The sequence below is a fragment of the Corvus kubaryi genome, unplaced genomic scaffold (assembly GCF_017639235.1).
Source record: "Corvus kubaryi isolate FWS band 111438036 unplaced genomic scaffold, C.kubaryi_AGA036_p1.0 37266, whole genome shotgun sequence".
NCBI lineage: Eukaryota > Metazoa > Chordata > Aves > Passeriformes > Corvidae > Corvus > Corvus kubaryi.
This window is the reverse complement of record NW_024581081.1, coordinates 8727592-8750743: the sequence shown is the minus strand read 5'-3', so window position 1 is coordinate 8750743 and position 23152 is coordinate 8727592. Positions and strand designations below refer to the sequence as shown.

The 23152-nt window shown below is 39.0% G+C and overlaps 2 protein-coding genes across 4 annotated transcripts in view; one reads left to right on the top strand and one right to left on the bottom strand.

Moving 5' to 3' along the window:
* The window catches only part of B3GALNT2 (beta-1,3-N-acetylgalactosaminyltransferase 2), a 29095-nt gene extending 12582 nt beyond the window's left edge, over positions 1-16513 (top strand). Inside the window, exons 4-12 of the mRNA XM_042025275.1 lie at positions 982-1175; positions 2189-2284; positions 6715-6825; positions 7573-7651; positions 8844-9027; positions 10713-10838; positions 12929-13088; positions 13503-13559; positions 13923-16513. Of these exons, the coding sequence (XP_041881209.1) occupies positions 982-1175; positions 2189-2284; positions 6715-6825; positions 7573-7651; positions 8844-9027; positions 10713-10838; positions 12929-13088; positions 13503-13559; positions 13923-14057 (1142 nt within the window). The 3' untranslated portion in view covers positions 14058-16513. The remainder of the gene's footprint in view (positions 1-981; positions 1176-2188; positions 2285-6714; positions 6826-7572; positions 7652-8843; positions 9028-10712; positions 10839-12928; positions 13089-13502; positions 13560-13922) is intronic.
* The window catches only part of TBCE (tubulin folding cofactor E), a 52099-nt gene continuing 43957 nt past the window's right edge, over positions 15011-23152 (bottom strand). For all 3 annotated transcript variants that reach the window (XM_042025272.1, XM_042025273.1, XM_042025274.1), the window contains 10 exons: positions 21389-21465; positions 21046-21141; positions 20363-20427; positions 20214-20278; positions 19599-19751; positions 18708-18861; positions 18157-18225; positions 17058-17117; positions 15628-15719; positions 15011-15377 (listed from right to left, as the gene is read on the bottom strand). In XM_042025272.1, coding sequence (XP_041881206.1) covers positions 15285-15377; positions 15628-15719; positions 17058-17117; positions 18157-18225; positions 18708-18861; positions 19599-19751; positions 20214-20278; positions 20363-20427; positions 21046-21141; positions 21389-21465 — 924 coding nt within the window. In that variant the 3' untranslated portion in view covers positions 15011-15284. The remainder of the gene's footprint in view (positions 15378-15627; positions 15720-17057; positions 17118-18156; positions 18226-18707; positions 18862-19598; positions 19752-20213; positions 20279-20362; positions 20428-21045; positions 21142-21388; positions 21466-23152) is intronic.

Below are 23152 nucleotides of genomic sequence, written 5' to 3'. Positions count from 1 at the left end.
CTCCTAGAAGTTGTTGGATAACCTTCCTGTAAGTACCATGTGCAGGCAAGGAAGGGAGAGATATTTGGGCATGTGAAGAGGAGGCCATTGGCTTCTAATGGATTTGCATTTTCCTTGTGTCAGACAGTCTCTCCCATATAACAAACATTTTTACTTGATCTGTGTGTTAAATGAAATTGGAGAGAGACAGAATGACCTGGCATAGGTCACTGGCAAATGTGAAGAAAGTGGCAAGGTGACAGAGTCTTGTCAGGTGGACTTCTCTGGTGACAAAGTGAATTCTCTAAGCAAGTCTGGCTGATAGGTTTTTCAGATTCTGCTTTAGAGAGAAAACAATTAAGAAATGTTAAGTGGGTGAAAAAATTAAGTGCCATACAAAAATTCCTAACTAAAATGGTAAATTTTTCCTGTCACCTTTTGGTTTTTATTTCATTTTTGTTCTTTAATGCGAGTTAACTAAGGACTGCTGGGCACCTGAGCCATGATTCAACACAAAATGTAGCTTCTGTTGCTTTCTTTCTGAATGGCAACATGCCCTGTTCCCAAGTATAAATGGTACCTCAGGGTTTAGGTAGGCGATAACTCCAAAATGCAGGCAGCTGAATTAAGTGGAGCTGTATGCCATTTTGGTACATGAATAATTATTTTATTATGCTAATATACAGGTATTCATGCAGTCAAATAGCATTTTTGTCTTCCTGCTGTGGATTTATTGTGTTTCTAGTCTTTTCCCTGTGGATATGTAGGCATTGAGTTGCAATTGCTATTAGCCTGCAGATTGCTGTATCATTGAAATTTTTCCTGCTGCAGTCTGCAGCCCATTGTATTTTCTTTTACTCCAGTGTTTGATTATCCTTGTGCTCTTGTGAGCCATCCTAATTAACCAGAATGCTTTGCATGTATGCAGTGTGTTTTGTGTGTATCCAGTTCAGGAACTATGAACTTTTCTCACCTTACCTCTGTCCTTTCCTTTTCATACAGTTTTGAATCAGGAAATTGAAGCATTCAGTCTCCCTGAGGACATACCTTCTGTGCTGTCTGAAGACAGAATCGTCAGTGTGAACTTCCGTGTACTTTACCCCATTGTCATTACCAGTCTTGGGGTATTTTATGAGGCCGATGGGGTGGGATTCCAGAGGAACATCACTGTAAAACTGTACCAGGCAGAACATGAGGTAGAGTATTGTAGTTATCTTTTGAAAGCATGTTGTCTCGTTTTTGTGGATTAAGTTCTTACAGAAAGTTACATGCTGTGTTGGTGAGTTAGAAGAGAAGTATTTAACTGACAAGCATAAGAATTACATTTTTCTTCTGTTGCATTTTAAATTGTCGTATATGTACACACACACACGCATCCTGGATGAGGAAAAGATGAAATTTACAAAGTGCTATGAGTTAATCTAGATGCTGTTACAAAAGAGCACTTACATCTAATTCCAATGCACAATTTTTTGTTCATATTTGAGGTTCTGAATATTGATAGGAAGGAAAAATATAAGGAATGAAGAATAAACTGTCGAATATATTTAAAACACGTGTACAGAAACATACATTTGGTGTCTTCAAGCAGAGATGCAGGACAGCTGTAATTTTTTCTTGTCTGTCTTCTGCCAAGACATTTTAAGGTTTCTAGAAACTGGTATTATTTACTGGTAATAATCAGACTTCACTGATAATTTCTCCAGTCCCAAGCTGTTATGGGTTTGATAGAATAGCTTTGTGCTTTGGAGGGAAAAAAAATTTTGAGCATGATTGTTGCATTTGATATATTGCATTTATCTCAACCAATAACTTGATAGGCCAATTTCAAAACTTCTGCCTATGCTATAGTTGAAAGAATTGTATATATGACTTTCATGATGAACTTCCAAAGAGTCTGGTTTACAATAGCCATAATAAAAATAAAGTTATACTGTAATCAAGTTTATGTTTTCTAAATGGTAGAATTCCTACATGTTCAATGTCTAATAATTTTATCTGCATTGACTTTTTACTTCCAGTGAAGGAGAAAAATTAGTATCATAAGAGAGCTTGGAGACTGTTTTCTAAAGATTGGAATTTGGCAATGCAGCATCTTTTTGTAATTTGTTATTATCTAAGAGCCCTTTGATGGCATATGTAGTACAGTAGCACTTCTAATGTGTGTTTTGGTTTTTTTAATTTTGATTTTTTTCTCTGTTGTTCTCAGGAAGCAATCTTCAGTGCTCGCTTTAGTCCACCAAGCTGTGGAGTGCAGGTGAACAGATTGTGGTACAAGCCAGTAGAGCAGTTTATTTTGCCAGAGGTATGTGCAGCGTCAGAACTGCTAGCAGTTCTTTTAAGTCATCTGGACAGACTGACTGATAAAACTGGCCTTTGCTTGAGGCAGAAAAGGGCAAGTGAAAACCTCTAGAATGTTAGTTCACAGAATGGGTAGGTAGTTGCAGGGCTGTGCTGAAATCCAGTATTTATTTCAAAGCATCTTATTATCATGAGTAGTTATAAAGCAAAAGCCTGGAAAATACAAATTGATAAAAAATTACATTGTCAAATAGTAGCAACTGCAGAAAACCTTTCTGTTTCTGATTGAAAACTGTACCTGCTTCCTTTCTGTGGGAGAGTTTACCAGTAAATGGGATGCTTCTTTCTCCCTTTTCTGCTTTATCAGACATTATCAGCAAGATAGGGAGGGGAGGATGGCACAGGTTTCTAGGGAACAGCTGGAAAAGAGGTTTCTACATCTGATGTCTTGGACATAACATCAAGATATTGTATATTACATTTGCAATGACAATGTTATTTGGTTTTGATATAGGGATGTCAAACCTACTTGTGACTGCCTAGGAGGGAACGCAAAAAGATTAAACACAAAAAGAACAGAATATCATAGGAAAATACCCTGATGTTGTTACAGTGAAGGTTTAATGAATACAGTCTGACTCAGAAGGAGAATCCTAGTTAGCAGACCCTCCCAGGTACAAGGAATTGTTCTCAGTGGAGCAGTGATCTCTCACTAGATATATCAGCTACCATTTTAGACAGTTTCCCTTCATTTAAATATTTTCCTGGACTCTTGCTGCTATTTCTGTAAGTTGTCTTTAGGTCTGGGTTGTTTTATTATTCAAGAAACTGTGTTATGAAAGAATGAAGCAAGAGAAGACTGAAGAGGGAAGAGAGGACAATTTGGGCCAGTTTATTCCCTGATTTATTCCCCTGGCTCTATAATAATGAATGCATTTGGAAACCTGTTCATTTCAAGGGGAATCTGCAGCTGGCTGATTGGTTTATCATCTTAGACAGTGTTTACTGAATACTGTACAAGTTGGTATGCTGGCAGGAGACCTTCCAGGTGAGCAGACCACTTGCAGTATTTTGTGCATATGTTTTGACAATCTAATTTCATACTAAAATGATTAGGGGTTTATTTTACATTTTTTAAAAGAGTATTGGTTACCCAGTAATTTGGTCGTCTATCATGTGAGCCTTTTCCCTGTAAGACTTTGTTTCGAGATGCTAAAATTCTAGGCAGTTGTAATTTTTGTATAAATGGTTGCAGTTTTCCTGAGAGGCAGATGGGGAGTGTTTCCTTGAGAGAGAGGATATTAGTATTCATATATTTCTTTGTGTGGGCTTCCTTAATCTGTGTCATGTGTCGAATGCTTACAGGATAACACGATGTTTCTAATGTAGATTAATAGGGCTTATGCACAGCATGTAATTTCCTGTGATGCTCAGGATGCTGAAGCATACACGATGATTCAGAAGAGATGGCAATGCCCACGTGTTCCTGTCTACTTGTCTGAGAGCACTAAATTTAGTGAACTATTAAATTGTCATAGGATGGTTTCTGAGACAGCATCTATTCTCTGTCTTTCCACCTTGAAGAAGTAATGGATTGTACAGACTGCTGAAGAGCTTCATTCGTCTTCCAGCTGAAGTGCTGCTCTTTCTGCTTGTCTTGGGGAAAGGAAAGGAAATGCAGTGTTAGAATAAGCATCTGGCAGGCCAGATTGTGAGAGACAGAATCGATCATTCAGCTTTGGAACGACTGAAGGCTCCGAACAGCAGAAACACTAGCAGATAACAAAAAAACACAAGGGGCCCTTACAGACAAGTCTTAGCAATGCACTTATTTTGTCAAAAAGCCATGGGCCCCTTGCATGGAGATGGGACTCTACTGCACGTACTCTGTATTACTAACGGGGAGTAGTTAGAGGAACAAAAAGCACAGCACTGTTGAACATTAGGGAAGGAGTTTGGCAGGGCTGCATTATGTCAGTACACCTGTTCGGTATTCACTGTAAATGCCACTGCACTCTGGCAGCAACAAGGCTGGAATTTAAATGGGGAAAAACAGATGATGTAGTCTCAGGTGTGCCACTAATGTTCTTGCTTTAAGCATTTTCAGACCTCAGCTTTCATTAAGTGACTTGGAGTAAGAATAGCTGAAGGCTAAAGTCATTAGAAAATTTGCTTACAAGTCTTTCAACCTGGAAAATAATGATAGTTTGCAGTTTTAGGACACCTTACACTGAGGTTCACTGGTAATAACTGATTAAGACTCTTGGTACGTTTGAAGTCAGTAATAGTGGTGAGAATTTTAATGTTTCTGCTTGCTGAGGCATGAAAGGACTTTCTTGCTTCTAAAGGACTCTTCTACTCACTAAACAACTTACCAAAGGTTGTGTCTGTAAACAGGGCACTGAAGTGTGATTAGAGCCCAGTCCCTACAGCAAAAACATTGGAATGGGAGATGACAGTCACTGTAAACAGAGAAATTGAGCCACTAAAAAAAGTCTTAATAATGGCCCATTTGTTTTGATAACTGAGAAATAATTAAACAAACAACAGAAAGCTGAGTATGAGTCAGCAGTGCCCTGGCAGCCAGGAGGGCCAGCCATGATGCTGCATCAGGCTCAGCATCGCCAGCCAGGCAAGGGAGGGGAGTGTCCCGCTCTGCTCTGCACTGGGACGGCCTCACCTCGAGTGCTGGGGACAGTTTTGGGTGCCACAATAAAAGAAAGACATTAAACTGTTAGAAGGAATCCCAAGGAGGGCACTGAAGATGGTGAAGGTCCTTGAGGGGAAGCCCTGTGAGGAGCAGCTGAGGTCACTTGTTCTGTTCAGCCTGGAGGAGACTGAGGGGAGGCCTCATTGCAGTTACAGCTTCCTCATGAGGGGAAGGGCAGGCACTGATCTCTTCTCTGGGGTGACCAGTGACAGGACCCGAGGGAATGGCCTGAAGCTGTGTCAGGGGAGGTTTAGGTTGGATATCAGGAAAAGGTTCTTCACCCAAAGGGTGGTTGGGCACTGGAACAGGCTCCCCAGGGAAGTGGTCACAGCACCAAGCCAAGAGCTCAAGAAGAATTTGGACAATGCTCTCAGGCACATGGTGGGATTTGGGAATGGTGCTGTGCAGTGCCAGGGGTTGGACAGGATGATCCTAATGGGCCCCTTCTAATACAGCTTATTCTATGATTCTGTGAAACAAGGGGAAGGTATTGAGCATGGGAGTCAGGCTTGAATAAACACTGGCTAGCTCCATTATTAGATTATAAAGCTGGCATTTTAAATAATAGATGAGAGACTTCTGAAATACACACACAGCTGTCATTAAATACTGAGACTGCTGCAGATGTTCAGAACTACTTCTAGAGGAAAGCAAAAATTAAGCTGAACTCTAATCTAGACTTTATAGTGTTTCAGTAACTGGAGAATTTTTGGAGAAGGTTTCTAGTGTACAAGGAAGCTAAAATGGGGAAGAGATGAGACGTTGGTATAAGTGAACAGACTTCCTACAGCAACGGGGATGCATCTACAAACAAGTTGTTTTTCTGTTCCAACGCCCACGCTAACAACCAGTGTGTTTCCTATGAAACTGGGAGAGACAAAATGGAATGTGCTTATCTAGGAGTCAGGAGTATAACAACCCTACTCTGTCATAAGGGAGAAACTGCTTTAAAAATTTTTAAAAATAAAATTCTACCAATACGCTTACCTGTACAACTGTTCCTTTGCATGTTCTCAGGGGTCTTCAGTTTAAAGTTGAGACGAAGTACTTTTAAATGCAGGAATTTACACACACACACACACACACACACACATACACATATATGTAAAACATGGAGTGGCATAGCCTAATTGAACAGTTAAACCAGAAAATTTTAAAATTATTCACTTGTCTTTTTCTTCCTTATCAGCCAAGATGTGAGGTCAGAATTCTGTGACTCCTACAGTAGCTTGTGACACCTTTACTGGGATAAAGGTGGCCATATTTTCCTTTGAGTTTTGCTGGTGTCAGGATTGACTCTCTGATCTCTGTTTGGCAGATAACTATAAAAGCTGAGCTTGTTTTCGAATCTGTTTTAACGTATTCTCTTTGTAATGCAGGATTTTTTATTTGGTTTTTTAAAATTCACTTCAGGTCACCTTTAAATGATATTTTGATGATTTCAGAAAGCCAAAGCCTTTTATACTAGGCTTCTGTTAAAAGTTTAATATATTCATGATTAGTCTTAAAAGCGTCATTATGTGTTACTGAGTTTCACAGATGTGTTTCTTTTATGTATAACTTATTTTTATTGAAGTGTAAGTAAAACATTTATGTTGTGCACTCAAGCTAAATCTTGTGTGAAGTTGACTATTTTAAAATAATTTTTAAAAGCCCAAACGGTTTGACTTTCATTATTTGAAGTCTTTGTATACCTGCATAACAGTGTTTTGCTCTCTTACCAGAGTTTTGAAGGTACCATTGTGTGGGAGAGCCAGGATCTTCAGGGCCTGGTTTCAAGAAACCTTCATAAAGTGATGGTGAATGATGGAGGAGGTGTTTTCAGAGTCATTACAGTGAGTCCCCTCACCTTCCTTTCCACCATGTTTCTGTTTTTCCTATAAATGTTGAGAATTTAGCATTTTACTTTCCTCTGTTTCTCTGTGTAAATCATGAATTCAGTTGGGCTTCTCCTTTTGTCTCAGAAGAGAAGTTTTGCTTTGCCTTCTAACAAAAAAATTATGCTTGTAAGTGGTATTTTATTTGGAGGGGAGTAAAGCTCTCATTGTTTTTGTCAGATGTGAAGCCAAATGAGGGTCAAAATCCTGTGCTAAAATCCCAACTGATGGGATTAAGTCTGGTTATTTGCTTTTTTGGTAGTGTGTCTCTTTTCATGTCAAATTGTTGCTTGCCTAAACATCCTATGTTGTCATAATTTAGCCAGAATAACTTTACATTTTGCTGTCAGCTTTGAAACTAGTTTTCTGAAAGTTTCAGTGGTACTGCTAGTTTTGGGTGAAACTTAAAAAAATACCACAAAGCGGTAGTTAAAAACCTTAGTTTTAGTGTTTCATGGCACATTGTGTGGTTCTTGGGGTGGTCCTGTGCAGGACCAGGAGTTGGACTTCAGTAATTGTGGTGGGTCCCTTCCAACTCAGGATGTTCTATGATGCTTTGATTATGCAGGTGCCTAAACCAGCAGAGCTTTAAATTAATTTCATTGTTAATTGCTAGAAAACTTCACACCTTAAAATCATAGGGAAAACACATCAGTAATGAGAGATGAATTAATCTGTTACTTCCTATTAATCTGTTCCTAACAGGCAGGGGAAGGGTCACTGCCACATGAACTCACAGAAGGTGTGGAGGGAATAGCAGGTGGTTTTATCTACACTATTCAAGGTAAGTCCACAAAACATAGCATGACATTTGATGTTATGGCAAAACAGGTAATTTAAATTATATTTCTGAGTATAATTTGTGCTGTCTCCATGAACTTACTCATCCTAGGTTTTCTTTTAGTAGAAGCAATTTCTTCCTGGCTTTTCTATGCCTAAAGTCAATGTCCTGATGTGGTTTCTTTTGCTTGCTGTTTGTGAGCCACTCCAGTTGACTTGCCTCCCTTTGTCTTTTTATCTAGACTCTTTTCTTGGTTTTTTTGTTACCCAAAATCAAGTTTTAAAGAGTCATACAATGAAATCTTTCCCTGATATTTTTCATTTTTTCCAGTTCTGCTGCAGTTAGAGGTACTATATCACCATGTTTATTATGGACAGTGTCCATCCCTCTTGTTGCTCTTTTACACCTATTTCAGCAGAATGTTGAGAGATTTTATAGGACCCCTTTCCAGTTTCTAAGATTTTGGTGCTGGAGTCGATGTGTTCTTACTGGTCCATTATAGCCAACATAAGCAGTGACTTTTGAGTGTTATTCCTGTGTTTTTGTAGTTAGGCCTGGTAGATATAATTGGGCAGTCCTGTTGTCTTGTCATTTGTGTAGGAGCCTGAATTGAGGTGTGTGCTAAAGCCCTTCCATCTTGTTTGTCAAACTCTTCTTCAGTACCACAAACTACCTCCTTATCTGCAATATATTTTTTGCTTTTACCTGTAGTTATATGATGTGGCTCAGCAGGGACCATCTGTGCTACATCAAAGCAATGCCTATTTGATTATATTTAGCATAGGATTGTTTGTTTGTTTCTGTGTTTACTTTTTTATGCTAGATGCATATGCTTAGAAGTAATTGACAGTAGCCTTTTTACTCTACAGATAAGAGTAATAGTGAAGTCCCAGACTGCTCTTTATATTAAGGAGCCTTAAAAAGTTGAATTCTTTTATTACTGAAAAGGAAGAGAATACTTTTTTACTTTAAACTTTTAGTGTCAGACCTTATACAAAAATATATTTCTTTGTTGTTCTGCAACTTTTACCATTTTGTAGAAATTCTAAAATTAATTGCAGGATTTTCATGACCCCATTAATTCAAATTAATTCTTCAGATTCATTTGGTCAATGTGCCCTGTATGATCCAAGAGAAATGTCAAATAATATGTAGATATGCATCTTTGTTTAATAATGGGTGCTGCTTCTTTCAGAAGGTGATGCTCTTTTAAAAAGCCTCCATACTCGCCCAGAAAGGTTTACAAGTCACATAAAAAACCTTGAAAAAGAAGATGCTTTATTGAAGGAAGAAAGCAGTACCTATGATGACATTGTTTTTGTAGATGTGATTGACACTTACAGAAATGTTCCCTCCAAACTGCTGAACTTCTACCGATGGTAAGGTGAAAGTATTTTCTTATTTTCTCACAGGAATGGTGCTGTTTGTAGTGCAAGATGATCCAGGAGATTATGTTATTTGATAGGTTCCATGAAATACTTGCCTTATGTGATTTACTTCATTTAGTTGTATTTCTCTCTCACAATTTTGGTTGCATGTAGTGAGTCAAATAGGAGTGCCTATAGTGTTTTGAATGTTGACCCTTGGTGCCTCAAATCAGCATGAGCTGGCAAGACAGGCTTCTGCTCTAAGAGTCCAGGTGTGAAAATTTTCATTCCTCCTTGTAATTTCATTTCATTTGTCTCTAACTGAAAACTAGCAGTTTTAGTATTTTAAAGGATGGCTTTTGGCCAGTTTGTATACTTACTCAGTGTTTCAGTTTGTGGCCATTGCCTCTTGTCCTGTCAGTGGACACCACTGAAAAGAGCCTGGCTCCATCTCTTTACACTGTTCCCTTCAGGTGTCATTGATGAGCTCCCCCTGAGCCTTCTCATCTTCAGGCTGACCAGTCCCAGCTCTCTCACCTTTCCTCATTGGAGAGATGCTCCAGTCCCATAATCATCTTGATGGCCCTTTGCTGGACTCCCCACCCCGTATGGCCGTGTTCCTCTTGTACTGAGGAGTCTAAGACTGCACACTGTAGTCTAGATGGGGCCACACCAGTGCTGAGTGGAGGCGAAGGATGGGAAGCTTGTGTACAGGGGGGACAGAAGGTTGAAAGGAAGAATTTTCTTAGTGTAATGCACTGTCTGTGGTGAATCTAGTAAGTTACTACCCCTAATTTGCAATGATTTCCATTACTCTGAGACAACTGTTTCAGTTAATTGATGCTGCTGTGGAGTAAGAAATATAACTGACAGTTGTAATTTAACCAAAATTCAGTTTAGTTGCTTGCAAGATTATGCACGTACTTCACAAATTTCATGGCTATGAATGTAACTGAAAAACTGAACCATGCTTTCAGTTCGAAAAGGAGGTTTTCATGTCAAGACATAGATCTTTGTGATCATTTCTTACAGATTAGCAATTTTTCAAGATTTAGTAATGAAAGGCTTTAAAAAATGCCTTTCTTGTTATGAGAAGTTACCCTTAAAAACGTTCATAACCAACTCAGTGATGATCCCTAGAATCTTAAGCTTTTTTGGTTATTTTATGCATGTCACATTCAACAATTTCAGACAGGTAAAGATAACATTTTTCATATTTGAAGGGTGCATTTACAGAGAAAGAGTAAGTACAGAGTTGTTTCCACAAATGTTTTTTACCACCTACAACCTTCTCATTGCCCTTGAACTGACTGTCTCATCCTGAAAGTAGGCTACTGACGTGGAGCCAGTGGCTTTTAACAACTGTGCTGCCATCAGCATCAGGGATTCATATCCTTCTGAGGTCAATATTGCTTAAGATGGTTTCATTAGTAAATCCACAATCTGTCCTGGAGAACAAAACTTCAAATTTGTTACAAGTCCATGTTGTTAACATCATCATAGGATACTGCATCTCCTTTCTGAAAGACAAGCAGTCAGCCTTTGTTGATAGAGAAAACATTTAAAAGTCAAGGGTAGGAAAGACATTCCTTCCCTCTTGCTTCTCCCCCTGCATCCCAAAAACCCCTTGCAGAGCCTGCTGTCTATAGTTGGTGGTGTGCAGCTCAGCATCTCATCACTTTTCTTTCTGGCCACAGGACAGTTGAATCAACGAGTTTTGACTTGTTGCTGAAGACGGATGATGACTGCTACATTGATTTGGAAGCTGTTTTTAACAGGATAATGCAGAAAAAATTGGACAGGCCAAACATTTGGTGGGGAAAGTAAGTTGTTTTTTTAAGTTATCTTTAAGAGAGAGATACCATTTCTTTAGTGAATGGTTTAGTGATTTAAGTCTGTTTTCATGTGGGTTCCCCTCCCATGCCTAGGGAAGTCAGTTGTAAAAAGCAGGACTTCTGGATGACTTAGAACTTTGAATCTCAGAATACAGAAATCAGTCCTTTACAATAACTTTCCAAAGTATGCCCTTACAATGAGTTAAACTTGCTGAATATCTTGTGTGGTTTTAAAATGTGTTATAGACATCTTTGTCATGGTACTTAAGTAAATAAGAATTTTCCAGCAATACAATGAAGTTTAAAGGAAAGTACATACTACAGAACTATAAATACTACTTTTTGTGATGTCACTGTGATTTTTCTGGTGGGCTTGAGGAAGTGGGGTAAACAGGAGAAACAGAATTTCTGTTATGGTCTGCACTTTATTTTAACATCTGTGAATTTCAGGCTGCCCATTTCTGCTGCTGTTTGAAATGGTAGGTGTGATTAACGAATTTTCGAGTGAACTTTCCCAGCCTGTATTACACTTGTGAATAACCAGGGGGATCAAATAGCCCATATCTTCCCTTCCATCCATGGAATGCATCACAGCTCTGGTATGACATCCAATATAGCAGACAGTCTATGCTACTATAGCATTCACTATAGCATAAGGGCACAATGTGCCTTCCTGTTGCCATCTGCTTATTGAAGAAAAACAGGCCTTTGCTGCTTTGCTTCACAAATCTGGTCCTGTCTGTTGCTTACTCATAACGTGATTTAATAAAGTGTGTGGTCAAGTGTGTGAAATAGTTGGTTATCTTGTGATTATCTCAAAGATCTGTAGGAGTGACATCTTTGATTGTAAATTCTCTAACAGTCACAGTCTTCAGGTCGGGCAAGTGTGACATGTAGGGAACAAAATGCTAAAATAACAATGGAAGTATAAAATGATTATCAAAGCAGATGCTTCTCAGTCTGGAGGGGGTTGAACCCTTCGTGCTGTGATTCAGTGGAGTGGAAGATACCAAGTCTAAAGTGAATTCAGGTATCAGATGAGACTTTTATTTACTTGGTGCTTTAACATGTCAGCTTCAGCTGAGAATGTGCAGAATCTGATAACATATCTGCCACTCAGCTGTAATTCCTCCCTTTCAGGGCTGTTGTCTGAGGTGACAATTCTTAGTAGCTCACTGAAGCTTTCAGCTGCTTGTGCTCATGACTGAAAGCTGCAATGCTGAATCTCTTTGTAAATCGGGGAGACCCTGCTGCATTGACACAGTTATGTCTCTTAGCTCTCTGTGAGTGCATGAAGTGTTTGTGAGACCAGGGGGGTGCAAGAGCAGCTTGTTCCCAAACAGGAAAAGCAGGATGCTTCTCACTGCCTCACTCGGCAGGGTCCATAGTGCCGCATGGTGCAGCAGCGAGCTCGGCCACGCTGGGAGCGTGTGGAGAGACTGTGTGGACAGAGACTGCTTCCTGCAGCCCTCTAGTAGTGAATAAAGCCTCCCTTAGAGAACACTACTGCCAGGAAGGGCTTTTTGTAATTCAGTGATGGCAGCCTTTGAACATCTCCTTTGTTGAGCTTCATTCGGAAAACAGCTGAGAGAAGGTACATATTGCTTCCTGATTGTTAAGCAGCCACTACTTTTAACAGGAAAATGGGTTGCATGACATTGCTGTCTGCATCCCTGCTGGAGGCACTGACATTGTCTCATGTTGATTAACCAAAGGGGTTAATTAGCAGGATACAGATGTGCCTATTACAAAATAGGTAAGGATGCATGTGCTTACTTGGTTCAAAACCCAGCAGCAAGATGCACATGCTGAAGACCTGACCGTCAATGTTGCTTTTGTTTCTATTCTGAGAACTTTCTCTTATTATCCAACATTGAGGCCAAACAACAGTTACAATTTTAGCTTTGTGTTCAATTAGATGTGTGCCCTAGAGAAATAAGACTAGGAACTATAATTAGGATCACCTACTTGTTCCTCTCAATCTTATTTTGTTATCAACGTTGCTTCAGTTGTTAGCAGTGTTCATAGGTTCCACAGAGGACTCTCTATAAACATCTCATGTCTAACACGGTCTTCAGTTTCAGACTAAATTGGGCAGTTGATCGAACTGGGAAATGGCAAGAACTGGAGTATCCAAGTCCTGCATATCCAGCCTTTGCTTGTGGGTCTGGCTATGTCATCTCCAAAGACATTGTGCAGTGGCTAGCAAGCAACTCTGAAAGATTAAAAACATACCAGGTAAGAAAGATTAGTTCAGTTTTTTTTTTTTTAAACTGGTCTGGGGAACAGCATGTACTGGCTGAGTCAGAAAGAACATTGCTCAGGTGTTAGTGTTGGGTTCTCCTGGCTAATGCAGGCTTTTGCCATGTTTTTGGTTGCTATGCTTAGTGTCTGTTCTAGGTTAAAGCACAGATGTTTTGGACTGAGGATCTCTGGAGCTGTAATCTTGTTTTTTGTCCTCTGTTTTTTAAGAACCGTGTATTATCATGGAAAAGCTGTGAGGATTATTTTAACACCTCTGCAGTAGTCTGGTGTAGGTTTTTGTAGTTACCATTCTTTACTGCTGGTAGATGAGGCAACTTATTCCAGGTCACAGTCACGCTTTACGCTTTCTTGGTGCTAATATCTGCATTTTTTATTTTAATGTGTCAGGGTGAAGATGTGAGCATGGGCATCTGGATGGCAGCTGTAGGACCCAAGCGATATCAAGTAAGTCTGAAGGAATTGTCTGATCTTACAGAAAGAGGAACATGCCTGCTGTTCCACATAGCATAAAATAGGAGAAATGTTCTTTTCTTTAAAAAGAAATTGAAATAACCATTGAATTAAAATCCAGAGGAAAAAATCTTTTAAAGATGTATTTAAAAGAAAAACCACAAATCTGCCACAAACCACCTGCAGACCCCATCCCTCCCCCCAAGTTCTCTGAATAGGTCTAGGAGATCAGTTGGGGACCTTTGTGTGCAATATTTATTGCTAGAAACAATAAACACCTGATTCTTGGAAGTGAAGATTGTTGGAGACTAAATTCTTTCTAAGAAAAGCTATTGAAATGGTTCTCTCTCTTAACAGGATGGTCTCTGGTTGTGTGAGAAGACATGTGAGAGTGGCATGCTATCTTCCCCCCAGTACTCTCCCCAGGAACTGGGAGAGCTCTGGAGATTAAAGGAACTATGTGGAGATCCATGTAGATGTGAGGAAAGATGATGGACTTGCCTTGGAAAACAGGGTAGTGTATAATGATCATGGAAAAGTGTACATTTGGATTCATTTCTGGAACAATAAGAAATATTAAGATACCTTTTAATGTTGGGTTTCAACTAAAGTATAACAATATTTGCACATCCCTTTTGATAATGACAAGTGGACTGATACTATTCATTTTCTATAGTATAGATGGTGATCTGACAAAAACCAAAATGTTCAAGATAAAAAAATCCTTTTTATATAAAGTCAAAGACCTACTTGTAATTAATAAATGCACATAAGAATGCCAACTAGCCTGTCTTTTGTAAATTAAAGCACTACTGCTTTGACTCAGTATAGGGCCATAGCAGGCTCCTGGGGAGAGTTGTGCTCAGCACCAGGCCAGCTGGTAAGTCTTGCTGCAGCAGGTTCTGTGCTGTCGCCCTCATCTGTGCAGGGACAGGGACAGCAATGGGGGTTAGGATTTGTGATTAGTTTGTTTACGCCACTGTCATTTTAGATAAAAACAAATTCAAAGTTTGCTTATACCAAATCTTCAAGTACTGCAAACTTGGCCTGATTAGGAGGGATTTCTGAGAGCGCACTGTGTTACTAGATATGAATCTGAGGTTACACAAGTGAAAGTAAAATAAGATTGAGGAGCAGCATGCTAAAGATTGTAAAATAAATGGCAATGCCTTGCAGTGTGCTGAGAATTTATTTATACTGTGGTGTGTTAACACTGTAGGGTAGAAGAGAGGTCTGTCAGATTTTGACCTTCATCATCTAAGGCTGTGTAGATACTTGTAAAATTCCTGCTGGGTTTTGTTCACTTGAAAGTCATTGGATGTAGGTGAAAGCAAAGAGCAAGTGGCCTCTCAGCACAGCACTAATCTTGTCTGGTAAGCAAAGAGATCACAACCCTGTACTCGGTTCAGTAAAACAAATGCTCACCGTTGCCGGGGAAGGCAGTATAAAATCTTGGCAAAAGGGTTACCTTGAGCTTTATTTAATTGAAGCATTTAAGCACTATTTGGTATCTCTCCAGTAAGACAAACGAGCAGATGTTTTCATGGAGGCTGACGATCAAGTTCAGGAGCTGAAAGTACAAATGTACAGCCCTCTGGTGCCACGTGTGAAACTCATATTCACCTGTATGTGTGTTCAGGCACAGGCTGTCCGTGTGTCTGTCTCTCTTCTGCAGTTCCTGTGTCAGCTTTTCCTTCAGTCCAGCAAGAGAGTCCCTTCTTACCACCGTACTAACACACAGTCTCCACTTTCTATTGAGTAAAACTGCAAAGGCTTTAAGTCATTGTCTAGTTCAACTTCTTTTCCTTCCAACTAGAATAAGAAAGAAAAAAAAAAAAATCTAATTAGACTTAAACTGAAATCCCTTCATGTAAACCAAATATCAGGCAGTTGCAGTCAGGGAGAATCTGTCATATTACAGGAATGAAATTAGGTCCTGCATTACAGCATGAAGACAGCCTTCTTCAAGTGAAATGAATTTCTTTAGACAGTATTTTAGAACATGCTGTTGACCTTTAGCAGCATGAAATATTTTGTTGTTGACTACCCATTTTTAACTCACTTTAGAACTTTCATAGGACAGTTTCAGTTCTGAACCAGGAATTTTAAGTAGGCGATACAGGAGTCCTTTGACCTTCTGAATAGTCATAGACTCTGTAGAGGGAAGAGAGAGAAAAGTTATTAGAAAAATGCTGCTGCCACTGACCTGTAGCAAAGCACCAGTGTTTCACTTTACTTGATTACAGCAACAGTGAAATGCTGTATTGCTGCTTCAGTTCTAACACTGCAATAATGTCTTTGGTACCTGAAACCATACCTGCTACCATCAAATGGAAAATGGTTTAATCTGTGGTGGATAGGGCAGGATGTGCTACTACGGTTTAAGCGCTTTGATCCCATATACCAAATTAAACTGCTACGGCTTCATAATTCACCTTTTTGGAGTTTGTATTTCTACATGCTAAACTAAGTGACCTTTGGGACACACACCAGCCAGGTTCTGACTGCTTGCATCTGGCAACTGTTCCTTGCAGTTTTCATTACCAGGAATTGGCTTTCCCGGCACAAGTAAGCAAATGGCACTGTGGAACTAGTGACATTCTTAGGAATGGTATTGAGTTATTAGTCCCAAACACATTGTCAGCAGAGCTGTTTATATTATTAAGTCAGTTACAGGAAGGGGTATTTTTTGTAATGGAGCTTGAATGAGTAGATGTAGTTTGTTCCAGAGGCGATACCTGTGTTTGCAATAGATAAACTCAGTATTTTGGTTGAACTTTCACTTCTTTTGAAGCTTTATCTAAAGGCACAGCAATAGTGAGTTATTCCTGTAACACCACACATTGTACGTAGACAAATATTTTTCTATCAGACATTTTTGTAAAAGCTGTATCTATCTGATTTTATGCAACTTGTGATAATAAATGTGATTTTTATTTTAGAATAAAGCTTGAGTATGTCTTTTCTCTCAGACTTAATTCTGACACATCTTTCCAAAACATCAGCTTAAGTTAGAATGGTCTTGTTCATTCTAGTCTCACTACAGGCACTAAAACTGCAAAAGACAAATTCGATAGAGGTCAGAACTAGATTTCTAACTTCATGTATTAGATACTAGACCTCAATATCTAGATTTACACACTATGCAGTTGCCTCTTAAGACTTCACATTCTGGTTACTTCGTTAACACATCCACTAGATTTCATCCCCATTAATTGGCCTTTAATTGCCTCAGCCCCATTAATCATGAAACCAGCAGCAGAGGTCATAAGACAAGCATCAGCTTTCAGTCCTCAAGCTGGACTGAAAGTAAGTATGAAGGCCAGAAAAATAATGACTTTCTCAAACAATTTCTGCCTTTGTCATTTCTTTGTATGACAGAGGAAAAGCTTTCAGGAGCTGGCAAAGCCAGAGGCAGCTGCCATTCTTTAATATAGTTATTTGAAAAGGAGCTATGAAACAACTGCTTGAACATAAGCCAAGACTTCTTACCTGGTAGTTTTTTCTCCACTGGCTTCTGTTCGGGTTTCTCAGGACACTTAATTGTCAAAGCTTAAGGAAGAAGGGTGAGGCATTAGTGAAAGAACAATAAGCCCTGTTCTGGCAGAGGCACAGTGTTTCTAGTCTGCTTTTATTACAAGTTGTTTCCCTTAGCTCAGCCTGATCTCTCAAAAATTAGGATGTAGCCCACATCTGAGCAGTTAAGATATCATTTAGTCATTACCAGAAAAATTAATTAATTTTTAAAAAATTAAAATAACCAAGTTTTTATTAATCTCTGGTAACTTACAGTAGAAGTTACTCCCTAATGCTTAAAGATAGTATTTTTTGATCAAAAGGAGTATTACCTCAAAATGCTTAATTTCTGTTTCATTTTTAAAAAACAACCTGCAGAAGAATGGATATTGCTTATTCAGTTTAAAACAGGCTCTTGGTCCTCTCAAAAGCACCATATAAAGACTTTTTGAGGACATTATTAGCCTAATTATTTTACAGAGATTAGAAGACTTATCTTTAAAATAAGGTCTGTATTATGTCTAGCCAACAAGATTCCTTGTTCTGTTTAGTCTTCCACCTAAATGCATTAGAATGTAATGCTTTAAAATACTATTTCGCCCATGGAGTAAAAAATTTCAGTTCTTCTATCAACTGGGAAACATGAATTTGCAAGTCCAGGATGTAACCTGGATTAAATATGTAGAAGGCCCCAAATATCAAAGCTACCCATATTTTTCTCGTCTGTCCTAAAGAAGTTATAAAAAAGATAATATCAGAAGACAGTGCAGCTGTTGAGATTAAAACCTGAGATGTCTTCTGTAAAAAAGCCATTCACACTGTCAGAATGGAGTATCAATTACCTTTGCTCTCCATTAAATCTCAATTGAGAAAATCATTTGGTTTGGGTTGAGGGGGGAAATGAGAGAGAGTACACAGAATCAGGGTTCCAGTCAAACTCACTGATACAGTTCAGAAAAGAATTACAGGCTGGAACTTTTGAATGTTTTGTTCTCCATATACACCCAGGAGACACTAAACTCATAAAATATTCTAAATGCAGAAGAAACAATTTTGACCATTTCTGTCCTCTTACTCAGGAGCTGATTTTTCAGAGTCAAAGGCTGCTGTCCCTTCAGTTCTCCTTCTTCAGGTGCTCCATATTCTGTTGGAAGAGAAGTTCAAAGACTAAAACTCAAGACCTAAGAGCACTGTGGTGTAGGACCAGGCAGGAGTTCCCTTGGCACAGACATGGTAGGTCCTGCACCACGCAGTGCCGCAGACACGAGCCTTGTTCAGCTGCTACAGCATTCAGGACATGGGGGTGCTGCTTAACATTCCCACTGCTGAGGGAGCTACTGCCTGCCCAGCAGTACTGGTAGGGCAGATGCTCACAGGTGCTGGGATCTCCGAGGCAGGGAGCCTGAGTTCCTGAGGCAGCAGTGCCCCAAAGGGTGCAGTACTGTGCAGCTACCCCACAGGAGCAAAAGCCCATTGGCACACAGGTCTACCAATGGATGGGCTTTCCTAAGGCTGTAGCAGCACATGGAAAAATGACCAAAGGGAAGAGAAATTGAAAACAGAACAAACCTGTGCTGCCACAATGCCAGAAGTGAGGAAATGCTATGGTAATGTGCTTGTACTTACTAAGACAAAGTGCTGGGTATCTGGGATGGGCAGCAAGAAATTCTTCACTTGGTTTGTTTTTCTCTGGGTTCCAATGCCCACCAGCTTCTAACCAGTCCTTTCCAAATATTTTGCGATAATCAAGCTCTGCTCCTCTTCTTTCAGCAGGAAGGATCTGTACTGACACAGGAACGGCACAGAATATAATTATGTAACTTCCCAGAGAACAAAATCCAATCATTGACACTGACTCCTTGGTCTTATTTGGTGTTCAGTATGTTTTAATGCTACCAAGAATCTTAAAAACCATGTCTCCAAATGCTGACTGATCCATATATTCAGTACATTTTAGAGCCATTAAGAGTCTTACAGCCCCTATATCTGTGTACTTGCTGAGCCATAAATGAATACCTAAGCGAAGATTTTGCTGTATATGATGATGCAAGGATGATTTTTGTAGCAATGGATCAGATGCTACTTCTGCTCTTCTTTATGATAAACATTTGCTGAAAGTTTGATTTGGTTTGGGTAATGATATTTTCCTATTGCAGAAGGCAAATGCTGGTATTGCTGTCACTGAAACTGATCAGACCATGCTGCTTTTTCTATGTTTTCTTTTTTTTAAGAGTATGGTTTTTGTTAACAGTCCTGCAACTTAAACACACCTCAGGCACTGAGAAAAAACCACCATTGACCCATCTTGTCCAAGTCCCCACTGAGTTAGCAATGCTCACAAAGTCGGCTCAGTCTTGTAGCCCTACTGACTGCCCCACTGACAAAGGGATGGACTAGTTGGCACTTTACTTTTCCTGCACCCAAATAATCAGTAATCTTAAAAGAAACTGAAAACAATTCCTCAGGCAGTGATTTAATGCTTGCCAGACTCATGCAATTTGTTGAAATATCACATACCTCACAGTTGTTCAAAACCTCCAACTGACTTATCTTGGCAATAATGAGCTGTATCAGGGTCTCTGGGTTCTTCTCTGTGTCCGTGAAGGGGTTATTGTTACACTGCAGTGCCCGCAAACTTGGCAGTTTATCAAGCTCATTGATAGATGACCACTGAAATGGAAGGGAAGAGTCTTTTGAGGAAATATAAAACATAACTTCATTTCAGAACAATACCAATTTTCCTGTACAACAAACATGACTGGAAAAATTCTTTTGATCATCAGAACCAAGTACTTGGATCCTGTTCATTTAGCTAAGAACTCCATTACATTTAATTAAAACCCAAACCAAAACAAGGAATTAGTCAGAATTTTAGACCATTAGAATTCTGTGAGAGGGATTATGAAGCAGCAGGGAATATGACTAGCTGCCATAACATAAATGTGTTTAACTGACACATTAAGAAATGTTTTTACATTTTTAAATTATGTCTCTGTGTTAATCAAAGTGTTCAATAGTTATCTCAGATCTTACACATACTATCAAAGAAAGTTTAAAAAAGCAAACTTCAAGTTACTCTTAAACAAAGATACATTTATTTACAAAATGTGAAACCATCACAATCTAACCTACCTGTGATATTTTATTGTCATTTATTGCAAGGCGTTTTAGCGAAGGAAACATTTTAGTCTTGCATCCTAGGAAAAGAGTAACAAGCAAACAGTGAAAACTTCAAATAAACAGAATTTTAAAACTATAAATAAATTACTTCTTTTACATACCAAATCCAGCATCAGGAAAGTGTATAGAAGATATCCCAGTGTTTCTAAGTATTAGCTGTTCTAATCTGAAATTTAATAGATACAATGATCACTGTATGTAGCACAGGAAGTTTTTTACAAAGAAATACAACCTAATTTTTTTTTCTTTTCTTAATAAAGATCTTCAACTTTTGATGTGGTGCAGCATCACTGACAAATGAAAAGCAGCCTCACAGACAGTACCCAGACTTCAGCAGTGCTCAGGGAATAAAATTTTCAGTGAGTAGGTGCAACAATTTCAAGCTTTCAGAATGACTCCTGGATTTAAAATGTGTGATTTTCCAAATGATTTTTTTAAAATAGCTTGTGGTTATTGAAAATCATGGCGGCTATTTTAGTGCACAGTGGAAGATGATAATTCTGCAAATTAGCAAAATGTGGTAAATCACATTCATTTCATAAGTGTATAATGAAAATCTAGTAACACACAGCTTAAGAATGTGTTATTGTACAACTGAAGTAAGATTATATTAACATAGCTCAACTAAATAATGCAGTTACTCTCCTCAAGAGGGCAAAATGCCTCTGCTTCAAGATCTCATTAATCTTTCATGCAACATCAATACTATCATATTTCAGCCAACAAGGACTATGGAGATGAATATCAAGGACAAAGGATTTCCAGCAAATTTGTTTACAGCTACCTGGGGAGCTGTGCTATTAGATGCAGCTGATTTCCATCCAGTAACTGGTTGTCTGAAAGGTCTAACAACTTCAGGGTCTGCAGGACAGTATCAGGCCTGATACATTGGGAAAAAAACCAAACACAGAATATTTAAAGTTATTGGCCAATGAAAACACTATTTTCCTAAGTATATAATTGCATGCACACAATTGTGCACATTTATAAATGTTCTGAAGTACATCACATGAAGTTTGCATCAATTACTGTTGTGGTGATGTAAATGTCACAGGACTGTCACTTTATGCACTAAGTAATTTCATGGTACATCAGTGGCTAACAACTGACTGACTTACGTCACTCACCTTTCCAAAACTGTAATATTATTAGAAGAAAGGTACAACTCTTCAAGTACTGGCCATCCTTGAGCACAAAGAAGAACCTAAGAGCAAAACTTTATTTAATATAACAAAAGATGGGAAAAAATATTTCAGAAATTATACTTCATGCAAATTTGCTCTGAACGTGTTCAGAACAAGCTGTAGCTCCCAAAACCAGAGGAACAATTATTAAAGATTTCCTAGTCTTCCCTTTCTTCCAGATGGCTCTCCTGTGCCTGGATCTACCAGCCCAGATGACATCAAAGGGGTTCTGCAGTCACAGGACTTACTGTCCCGGGCTTGAGGCCACCCTCGCAGCTGAGACTGTGTGACCTGGAAACTGAGTTAATTTATTCAGTGAGTTGGAGGGACCAGGTTTTCCCTATGATGAGGTGAGGATATGGCTGTACAAACTCTATATATGTGCAGAAGTTCCAGAACCAGCTAACACACACATCTCATCAGGTCTGACAGATTATGTTTTAATATCTTAATTTATCAGAGCTTGAAGCCTTCTCTGTCATAGGACTGTGCCAGCCCATAAATCCACTAAAGGCCAAGAATTGCATTAATTCAACATATCCTGAAGTTCTCAAGTTCTCTGAAGAAAATAAATTAATTCAAAAGGGGCTACAAATTGAACAAAGATACTTTTGTTTTAGATCTTATGCCCTGAAATTGCATAAAATATATTATTTTACTTTACACAGGTTTTTTTCTTTGCCAGTATTTACAGGAGGTAACAAAACTTTAAAAAATAAACACTTATTACAAAACGATATAAAATACTGGCATAAAATAGTTCTGTATGCAATTGTGAAAGGGTCAAAAATTGTGCAGTTCTAGCACATGGAGTTTCATAAGCACTGGAACTGATTGCCTTTTCTACAAATTTGTGCCTGTGAGTGGCAAATTATTCTTTTCACTGAGTCTTTTTTCTGGTGTGTGTTCTCCAGAGTCAAGTGTGAGCTCATCCTGCTACTCCTTCTCTGGTTGGGAAACTTACAGGGGCTCTTTTATCCATGTACATTCCTGTTTTAAGGGAATTAGTAGATAATAAATTATTTTTGAGCCCCCAACTCTTTCCAAAATGTGATTGTAACTGACCAGGGGATTCAAAGTTTTTGAGATGCAAGAACACAGACAGACAGATACACAGCACAGTCATCTAAAGCTTGTTTTTACAGGAGGTTACAAAGGCCACAAGAAGTGGAGTTCAGAGATCTGGACAGTCCAATTCAATTGCTTTTGTGCATAGCTGACCCCTTCTCCTATAAACATCCCCTCACCTCGGCACCATTCTCCCCGTTACAGCTGCACGAATCCATCCAGCTGCACTCTACACAACTGACTCATAACAGACACCATGCCAAGGGTAAACACTGAGATCTCCTCAAGAGGCAGCCTATGAATTGGAGCTCAACTGCTTCACACCCAAAAATATGAAACATCAACCTGCTGCCATATCTGTAACACACAAAGACTTACAAACTCAGATACAACAACTTTTCCTGTTCCAAACCCAGAGCAGGAGACACCAATATTTCATCTCTTTAATCTGATAGTATTTCCCCATGTCAACAAGACAGACCAAAATTAATTATCCACTGGTGATGAAGAAGCATGACAAGAAACCTGCAGAGTCAAGAGAAATGAGGTGCATGTTCAGTAACAGAGATTCCCCCACAATAGCCCTGCATTGGGATGGATGGATGGATGGATGGATGGATGGATGGATGGATGGATGGA